The sequence below is a fragment of the Crocuta crocuta genome, unplaced genomic scaffold, assembly GCF_008692635.1.
Source record: "Crocuta crocuta isolate KB4526 unplaced genomic scaffold, BGI_CrCroc_1.0 scaffold102, whole genome shotgun sequence".
Classification (NCBI taxonomy): Eukaryota; Metazoa; Chordata; class Mammalia; order Carnivora; family Hyaenidae; genus Crocuta; species Crocuta crocuta.
Window position 1 is genome coordinate 10,411,035 of NW_027530019.1, and position 10,342 is coordinate 10,421,376.

General features: G+C 38.6%; 1 protein-coding gene across 4 annotated transcripts in view; it reads right to left on the reverse strand.

Annotated features, from left to right (window-relative positions):
• CCNDBP1 (cyclin D1 binding protein 1) overlaps positions 1-10,342 on the reverse strand; it is a 96,011-nt gene that overhangs the window by 85,277 nt on the left and 392 nt on the right. For 3 of the 4 annotated variants that reach the window (XR_013335239.1, XR_013335240.1, XM_077764577.1), the window contains exons 2-11: positions 10,212-10,271; positions 9,839-9,918; positions 6,978-7,059; positions 6,117-6,213; positions 5,868-5,941; positions 4,984-5,060; positions 4,398-4,678; positions 3,103-3,163; positions 1,630-1,676; positions 1,263-1,373 (exon numbers count right to left, since the gene is read on the reverse strand). Coding sequence is in view for 2 of the 4 variants with exons in the window: in XM_077764577.1 (XP_077620703.1) it covers positions 1,263-1,373; positions 1,630-1,676; positions 3,103-3,163; positions 4,398-4,678; positions 4,984-5,060; positions 5,868-5,941; positions 6,117-6,213; positions 6,978-7,059; positions 9,839-9,918; positions 10,212-10,271 (970 nt within the window). In the remaining 2 variants the exon portion in view is untranslated. Of the gene's footprint in view, positions 1-889; positions 1,374-1,629; positions 1,677-3,102; positions 3,164-4,397; positions 4,679-4,983; positions 5,061-5,867; positions 5,942-6,116; positions 6,214-6,977; positions 7,060-9,838; positions 9,919-10,211; positions 10,272-10,342 lie in introns of those variants that run through there. The other variant, XM_077764578.1, reaches the window with a different exon arrangement.

A 10,342-nucleotide genomic window follows, 5' to 3' on the forward strand; every position in this document is an offset into this window, starting at 1 on the left:
TATGGGTTCGGTCCCTGTGTCAGGCTCTGTGCTGACAGCTCAGAGCCTGGAGACTGCTTCATATTCTGTGTCTCCCTCTCTCTCTGCCCCTCCCCCACTCACACTCTGTCTCTCAAAAATGAATAAAAATGTGTTTAAAAAAAGTATAGAGTGGCATTTCATAAAAGTAAATTAAAATTCATTTGACGTAAGGAATTGCAACCCAAGTACATACTCATTGCTCAGAAGAATGGCTGTTGTTGCTGAATATACCTAAAAAGACCATGGGGACATCAGACAGGCAGATGGGGTAAATGACATCTATGTAAGGAAAAGAACTGGCATTAGAGGTTGTGGAGACCTATAGCACATGCATAAGGCCGAAGTCAGGTCACCAGAGTACACATCACTACAGGTGATGTACACCTTGCTTTCCAATATGCGATCCTCCAGACTGATGCAAAAATATAATGAAGGTTGTGCAAAAGGATTAACTGAAAAGGCCCTTAAAATTATATAAACTCTCTTATACATTTAAAAATATTTGATTTATAAAAATTTTGTATTTACATTTGGAGACACATGTAACATATAACCAAACAATAATACAAGTATGCATAAAAAAACAAAATCTGTTCCATAAGGGGGACAAACCTAACAAGTGACCTCAACACCAAAAAACTTTCAAGGCATGGATGGAATAATATTCAGAAGGACTTAATGATAAGAATAATGATATATAACACACTGAAGTACTCACAGGGGCTTTGAAGTCATCTCTAAAGAATTAAAGTGTTTTTGTTCTAAATACAGTTCTGATCAGAATCAAACCATTAGACCTATAAACCCAAATGAAAGCAATGTGCTAGTCTCAACCCACTGTATTTCTAGTAAAAAGAAACTCTGAAAGTTTACTTATTGAACCACCGGCAGGTCAACATTTTATTAAGACCATCAACATGTTTAACAATGAAAAACACACTTTACTGCAAATAGGGCATAAGGCAGCTTCTGCAGGAATCTCTAAAAGGTGATTCAGGAATGCAAACTCATGCAATTATCTTTTGTATCTAACACAGAAAAATATATCAGACTTAAGTAGTATATAAATAATTTCCAGTCTGGCCTAATCAATAATCTTTGGTAGTAACATCTCTTGACAAGTATGGACAGGAACTCCATTTTGATCCAGAAAGCATTCTAGCCCCATTTTAAAAACAGACATCAGAGGCTACCTGTGATAATAAGGAGAATGGAGAGTACAAATGAGCTTGAAAACTCACAGTTCAATTTCATTCTGAGTGAGTTCCTTGATTCTGTTCATGCAATGATCAACGGCATTAATGAGTAAAGGAATCCAACTATCTTCAGGCTGTGGGGTCACATGACTCGCTCTGTGAATGGAATGGGGAGGAAGAGAAGTTAAATTTATACTGTCAAAACAAAATCTACCCTCAACAGGGAGCACAAAGGAAACTATAGTAAGAGAGGCAAGTTTCTTTGTAGAAACTTAGCTGTTCCATGACTCAAGTGGAAAGAAAACATTACACCCACCTTCTTCCACTTCTTAAAATGGGGTTTTGGGAGTTGAGAATGCCTGGATAGTTTTATTCTCAAGAAAGCTATTTGGGGAGAAGTCCTCATACTCACTTAGTAATTTCAAGTGCCTTCTTTAAGACTGATACAAGTTTTGCAGACTGGAAAAGAAACAGAGAAGTTACTCACCCTGAGCCTTACTATAAAAAGGAAAGGAAAGACAAGATATATTAAAAGACTCAAGTAATGAAAGAGTATTTAAAAAAAAAACCTTGAAGAAAACAGCAAAAACAAAAATTCTGGTTAGATTAGGGTGGTAGAATTATAGAATTCTTCTCTAATTAGCAAAATCTTATTAATATTGCTAGCTTAATATTTTTATAAATTTTTAATACTTTTTTAAATTTTGAAAAAATGGAGGAAGTTAGAATATAACCTGAATTTGTCCCAACTGCTGATAGCTCTGAATACATAGCAAGAATAGCTAATGTTCCTTTTAAAAAAAAAAATCTAGGTACAGAATTTTAAACATACAAATAACAAAATAACATGAGGATATACATACGCCACCAATATACAGTACATCTTTTAAAATTTTTATTTAGGGTAATTGATAAGGCATATTGATAAAGATGTTTATTTCTTGGAAAGTCAATTTTTAAAAAATGAATGTGAAAAAAAAGTTAACACCCAAAAGGATCCTATTCTACTTTAAGGTATATGCACATAGTGAAGATATATTTGATGAATTTAAATTCCACCATCGAATTTATCAAATATTTTTAGGACTGAAATTGTGAATGTAAGATATAAGCCATTTGGCAGTTTTATTTCTATTTCCAATAACTGTAGAGATAATCTGAGTCTCTAAAAGTAAAAGAATAGAATTCTCTCTAGCATAGGACATGAAAGAATACAATAAAATCAGATTTTTAAAAATTTTTTTTATTTATTTCTGAGAGAGAGAGAGACAGTGTGAGCAAGGGAGGGTCAGAGAGAGAGGGAGACACAGAATCTGAAACAGGCTCAAGGCTCTGAGCTAGCTGTCAGCACAGAGCCCCAAGCGGAGCTCGAACTCATGAACCGTGAAATCATGACCTGAGCCAAAGTCGGACGCTTAACCGACTAAGCCACCCAGGTGCCCCAAAATCAGATATTTAAAAGAGCTTGACCTTCTTTATTTAAATCACCCAATATGTTTATACGAAAACAGAGTATGTTTCTGGAACACTTGTTTTTGCCTACACCAGAAATCAGAAATTTACAACTTCAGGTTGAGAAAATCCTAAAGTACTGGGGTAAATCAAACTTTCTTTTCAAAGTAGCTTTTTCTAAGGTCTTTGGGTTTTTCTAAGTGACTCCCCACGTGGTTATGGAAGAGAGTACTACCAAAACTCACGGCTATTATAATTCAACTTCAGTAAATATTTATCAGGTAGAAATACATTTAAAAACTGTGACATTATTGGTATACTGGCATCCCAGTATAACAAATAAATATGTTCTCTACAGCTTAAAGGAAATATTAGCGATTAGGGAAATTCTACCAGTTAGGTAAGTATCTATTCCCTCAAAGTTGGTACTTACATTGATTCGCACAGTCATGTGGCACATAGGTGGGTATATGCTCAGAGCCAAATCATCCACACTAAGGGCAGAAAGCGAAAATAACCATTAACAAAAAAAGGAACAAAGCTCAACTGGGTGGTTTTCAGCACACAATTAAGGATGTGACCAGTGAGAAAATGTCCCATAAATGCCTATTAATTCCTTAAATTGGGCAATCAGACTCAATTCAACTGATAACTTACTAAAAATCTACTTACCCCATTTCACTAGGAAGCTGGGGGAAAAAACTCTCTTGGCCTATATGATAGGATATGATTAATTCATTTAAAAATGGGAGGATCTGAAACCAACAATTTAATAACTTTGGAGTTCATCCATGGATGTCACTCAAGTGGGCACGACTTTACCCAAGTGATGAAATTTAGTGCCACCAATAATGGGACAAACCAACATTATGCGCTTCCCCAATATGATGCAATGAGAAGCACAAAATACTCAAATATGTGATATCTTTGCCAAAAAATATTTAACTTGAATATAATCTATAATCATGAGAAAGACAATCACATGAATCCAGATTTTTGGATATTCTGCGAGACAACTGGCCTAGATTCTTTAAAAAGTCAATGTCAAACTGAGGACTGATGGAGGGGGCAGGGGAAGGGGAGTGATGGGCATGGAGGAGGGCACTTGTGGGGATGAGCACTGGTGTTATATGGAAACCAACTTGACAATAAACTATTAAAAAATAATAAAATACTTAATTGTCAAAAAAAAGTCAATGTCAAAAAATACTAAAAAAGGTTAGGGACTGTTATAGTTCCAAGAGATGACAACCAAACCATACTACTGCAAGAGATGACAACCAAATGCAATGTGACACTATGACAGAATCCTCGATTAAAAAAAAAGCTTTAAAATACATCTTAGAGACAAATGGGGACGTTTGAATATTAACTATTTTCTATTCAATGTTTTATTTCTTGGATATAGTAATAAGAATGTCTGTTCTTAGAGATATATGCTGAAGTATTTAGGGGGGAAATGTCACTGATGTCTGCAACTTACCCTCAAACGGTTCAGGAGAAAAATAGCAAATCTAATCCATTGAGAAATAAGCCAATATTTAAAACAATGTGAACAACAGGTGAATGTAGATGAAGGATACATGGGTGTTCACTGCAATACTTTTATCAACTCTCCTATAGGTTGAAAATGTTCAAAGTAAAAAACTGGAGGAAAAGCTTGGAGTTACAACACAAGCTGAGATCCTATGCTGCCACTCACATGTTTCAAGTGGGGATTCTGCTTACCTAGGGCTGATCTCATCAGAGATATCCACAATGTCGTCCAGTTGGGCCACCTGATCCTTCTTCCCATTCTCTGCCACTGAGATCCGGATTTTCTTCAGGCAGGCCTTTGATGCTCTCACCAGTGCAAGGCATGGGATTATGAGCTCTTGATCTTCCTCTGACCAATATAAGTCCCGATTGTTTGGATACCCCAACCCATCATTGTCTTCATCACCGTGGTTATCAGAGTTGTCCTCGGTGTCATTCAAGAGGCCACAGTACGGGTCACATTCTTCCACGGCCTAAGACATGCCATGATATATGTGAATGCCAAAAAAAAAAAAAAAAAAGCAAGTCTTTTTATACTTTCTGCATCATGTCTTAGTTATCCCCAAACCTCAGCCAGCTACTTCACTAATGGCTACAGAGTTCAATCACTTCATAAATTCTGTTCTCACTTCCCTCGCCCAGCAACAGACAGAGGGGAGTCGTGTGGGTAGGAAATGGGAGTTGAAAGCCAGGACTGAGGATGGGACTTATTGAGTCAATGCTCAGGACATCTCCTTTCTTTATACTCTCATCTATGATCATGGAGTTTTCCCCTCACCTGCTCCATTTCCTCATGTGCATCCTTCACAAGATTCACACTCTTCGTCAGCATTGAAAGGGCTGCAGCTTTGTTATCTATGAGTGAAAATTCAGAAGCACCAGAATTAGAGGAGAAACCCAACAATTCTGTCACGTCTGCAAATGGCAACCAACAGTGTTCCCATTTGAGAAGAGTGCCAAGGATGGTCAAGAAGAGCAGTGGTTTAATCTAAAATTTTTCTCACACCCATCCTCTGGGTACCCAGATAGGAGTTAAAAAGCTTTTCATCATTCATCACTAGAGGAAATAAAATGGTCACATGATGTTCTTCTTCATGGGCCTCTTGACAAACACTGGTTTTTGGCCTAGCTGGCACTATCTTATAAGGGCTTCAGTGTGTCCCATAATACTGCTCCTGGGGCAGGACCAGGAAAACAAATCACATTTGTTCAACAAGACATGGCCACAGTAAGAGGGCTAAAAAAAAATGTATGAGAACTAGGTGCACCTGGGTGGCTTAGTCAGTTAAGCATCCAATTTTGGCTCAGGTCATGATCTCATGGTTCATGGGTTTGAGCCCCACATAGGGCTCTGTGCTAACAGCTCAGAACCTGGGGCTTGCTTTCAGATTCTGTGTCTCCCTCTTTCTCTGCCCCTCCCTGGCTCACAATGTTTCTTTTTCTCTCAAAAATAAATAACATTAAAAATTTTTTTTTAAGTATGAGAACTAAAAAGACTGGCAAAAAACATTAATACCTATATTCTGATGTTACTAATAAATCATAAGTATTCCACTAAGCTGTAAGTAAAATATGCACATGCTACAAAACTAGAAACCAGGTATGAGAGAACTGTCTACTTTGACCATCAGAGTCAATGGCCCATTTCCCACTCTCACCCACCTCTTGGTATCCGAGGCACCTGCTGGCATGCAGTCCAGACACTGTTGTAGGAAATAAGGTCATTGTTCTCTGGGCTGGCGAAAGGAATCAATAAGGATATGTTAATAACCAATATTCTTCTCTCCTAAAAAAGGATCCTGCTAGACATCATTCTTAGCTATTAGTAACTTTGCTGTTGAAATGAGGGTTTCTCCCCTCCCTGAAGCAAGAAACCCCATTAACTGATAAACCCAACTGTAGCATCACTACCTCTGAGTTGGGGTCATGAAAAGCACATCCATAAGTTGAGCCATGCCATCTACGATGTCCAGAGTGGCGCTCCGTACCAGCTTTCTCAGAGTGATTCCTGTAGCCAAACCCAAAGACTAAGCAGCCTTGTCTCCTTTCTGGAAGTCACCATCTGCTTTCTTGAGAGTTTAAGGCCTTCATAACTTAAAGTAATGAGCACCCACATGCTTTAATTGGAGGGCCAACACAAAACTCAGGTCATATGTATTTCCCCTTGTCTTTTTCTTGCTCCTCCCACCATTTCTGAGTATTGTTCTCCAAAAGAGATCTGGAACAAAATACTTCCATGACAGCATATATCCATTCATTAAGGTCAGTGGTCCCTTGGCAACTGTGGATGAAACACTTGAAGTTTAAACCATCTCTGAGTAACCCTAAAGATCCATGAGACATGCATTCATTTATAATTTTGGAATGATTATAATCAAGGCATTAACCTATAGGCAGGACTGGAGGTCACTTAACTTGTAAGGGAGCTCAGAAACAGGGTGTGATATCATATGGATGGAGGAGATTGGGGATGCCCCTATATACCCAGCATCTGTAGTGGTTATAATGGGTTAGAGAGGGAGGAGCCAGTGAAAATTAAAAACCTTTTGGAGTCAGGCAAAGCAGGGAAGATGGTAACACAGCATCATACCTTAGCATAAAGGTTTATTTACGGAGGTCACTGATGTTATATTATCTTCGAGTACATTTTACGCTAGCAAGTTACACTACATACTCAAATTAAAGAAAAGGTAAAAGTCTCAGAACAGAAGCTGTCATATTAGCAAAGATCTACCCTATAAATTAAATATTTACGTGTATACAGTGGCTTACCCTGATCCTTGGGAAGTGAATAGTATACTGAAATCATTGCCTTGATGGCAGCATGGACTTGTTCACAGAACCTCTGTGTTTCCTATGAGGCAATGGATCAATTTCAGAATGAAAAAAAGAAATGGATCAGATTCATCAGCCTATTAGCTGCCAAAGAGAGCAGACATCTGTATAGCATCATCTATAAACAGTTTCTGTAGTCCTATTCTGAATTAGGCCTTGCACTGTTCTCAGCACATAGCAGAGAGGAGTTAGCTGGCCCTGAGACCCAGCTGACAACATTAAGGAATAGCAGGAAAAACTTATTCCGAATACTCTACATCCCAAGATACTCATGATCTGCTATGAAGTATCCACCATATCTTAGACCAGGAGTTGGCAACTATTGCCTATGGGCCAAATTAGGCCCACTGATGTTTTTTTGAAATTAAGTGTTACTGGCACACAGCCATGCTCATTTACATATTACCTAAAGCTGTGTTAACATTACAAGGGCAGAGTTAGGTAGTTGGCCTGCAAAGCCTAAAATATTTACTATTTGGCTTTTTAAAGAAAAATCTGCCAACCCTATCTTAGACTATTACCAGGTGTCTGATCTCTCTCTCTCTCACACACTTAAATTAGCAAGGACTCTACAGTGTTGACTATTTTGCTTCTAAGCAGTCACTGGCTTTCTCCTATCTTGCTTGTTCTCACTTTTCTGCTAAATTCTAAGTCAGTGCTATGTAAAATGTGGTCCACTGATTGGGGACAGTCCATGAATTGTCAGACATCCAACATCAGTCTGGGATGTTGGATAAGTACAATGTTTGAGAATAAGTGTCAAAACTTTTTATGGCAATTTGACATTGCTTCAACAACCAAACACATAAAAAACAAAGCCATACTTCTGTAGGACTCACATGTTAAGATGCTATGGAAGCATTCATGATTCAAATACACATAATTCAAGTAAAACCAAATTCTAACTTTTCATCTGTAAGTGAAACCAATGTCCAAGGCATGTACAGAAAAACAGTTCCAGGCCTCCTCCTCATGGTATGCTACCAACTATGAATATTAGCAGCAAATCCCAAATATATTTGAAAGAGACAACAGATAAGAAAAATAAGGTAATAGCTACACTCTTGTTGAAATAAATACTGACTTTCTTGCACAAAGCTTTTAAAATGCTCTCAAACAATTCATTTCTTATTTTCTCATCACAGATCTCTAAGGTATGTTAGGGGGAGAGCATCATTGTAGGTGCAGCAAGGAGTATTTTTTCATTTCAAAACATCTGGATATATAGACTGACAAACAGAATGAAACTATTAATGATGAAAACCAAATAAGGTAACGAATATGCCATTTTAAAATAACCTGACTCCCAAATTAAGTATACCTATTTCTAGAAAAACTGAGCATAAAGCATACCTAGCATAACACCATGTTTACTTTCATCAGTTTTATAAAAAGAAGTTATTTTAAAAATGCATAAATTCTTGCTCCAGAAACTCCACTCCGGGAATTTTTTTCCTGATATGCATATATATAGAAAGATTAGGCAATTTACCACAGCACTATCTATAATAGTTACAAGTACAAGCTGGAAATAGCTTAGATGTTCACATAAAGCACTGGTTACATAAATTATGGTTATATCCACTCTATTGAGTACTATTCAGTGTTACAAAAAACTGAGCAGTTTTATATGTGCTGCTAAGAATCAATCTGAGGGGCACCTGGGTGGCTCAGTTAAGCATCCAACTTTAGTTTAGGTCATGATCTCACAGTTCGTGAGTTCGAGCCTCAAGCTTGCTCTGTGCTGACAGCTCAGGGCCTGGAGTCTGCTTTGGATTCTGTTTCTCTCTCTCTTTCTGCCCCTCCCCTGCCTTTGCTCTCTCTTTCTCTCTCTCTCTCAAAAGTAAATAAACATTAAAAAAATCAATTTGCAAGCCACGTTCATTTTTTTTTAAAGGAAAGTCCAGAAAAGTGTTTATGGTATCCTAACAGTTGTGTAAAAAGAAGCTGGCATATACACATAAGTGTGTATACACATCAAATATATATGGAATAATACAAAAGGAACCGGGGAGGAGAGATATAAACTTTTTAGCACACTTAACTTTGACATCTTCTGCATTTATACTGTATACATGTTATTGACTAAACATAAAAAGTTATTCAAAAGTAATTCAATATAAAAAGAGTATCACATAGTATAACAGAAAAGGTGTAGTTTAGACATCAGATAGACCCTAATTTAAAGCCTACCTCCAGTGCTTATTTACCTGAGCCTCTAAGCCTTTTATTCAGCTGTCAGATGGGAATCATGTATGTGAAAACACCTAGCAAATAGCCAAGTGCTTAAAAAATATATATATAAGAAAGGAAATAACCAGGATGAACTTCAGATTGAACCAATACCTATTTAAAAGATCTGCCTACTCCATGCCAGGTAATGCCCTTGGCAATTTGGTCTTCACAACAATCCTGTGAGGTGAGAACTGCCATCTTGACAGGTGTGGAAAATAAATCCTCTGGCTTGAGTGGAAAACATGGAAAGAAAATGACTGGATTCCTGGGGCGCTTGGGTGGCTCAGTCGGTTAAAGTCATGATCTCATGTTTCGTGGGTTCAAGCCCCGCATCGGGCTCTGTGCTGACAGCTAGCTCAGAACCTGGAGCCTGCTTCAGATTCTGCGTCTCCCTCTCTCTCTGATCCTCCCCTGCTCACGATGTCTCTCTCTCTCTCTCTCGTCTCTCTCTCTTATCTCTCTCTCAGAAATTAAGGAAAAAAAAAGAAAAAGAAAGAAAGAAGATGACTGGATTCCTAATGAATAAGGAGGCAGCACAAGGATTCCAGGAAAGTAAAGCCCACCTGTGGAGAGGGCAGTGGAAGACGAGTGAAGACCTCGGTCAGAGTCGTGGCTTGCCTTGACACGTTCACAGCTGCCTCATCTGAGGGACGACAGAGGAGGAGGCAGGAGCCAATGTTAGTGCCAAAAGGATAAGCCTGCAGCTGCCGCTGGGACTTTGCAGATGATGCGTTTCCTCTCAACCCTTATCGGCTGAGACGCCTCAAAAACACCTCCCCAAATCAATGTTTTATATTCCAACTTCTGAAGTACTCAGGATGAGGAAGGTGAAGTATTCCCACTGAGAGGATGCGGCAGGGCAAAAGCGGGAGGAAAAAAGGGTCAGGACACAGGAAGGGATGAGAAATTCAAGTCCCCAACAGGAGAGGCACTCACGGAGTCTCCTCCAAAACATCTCAGAATTAAACTCCTTGGTGGTCTCCTGGGCTTCGCCGACTAGTGGATGTGGCAAGCGGTCCGGGCAGGGCGGGGAGGCGCAAAAGGAAGAGCAGAGATAAACCAAGCCA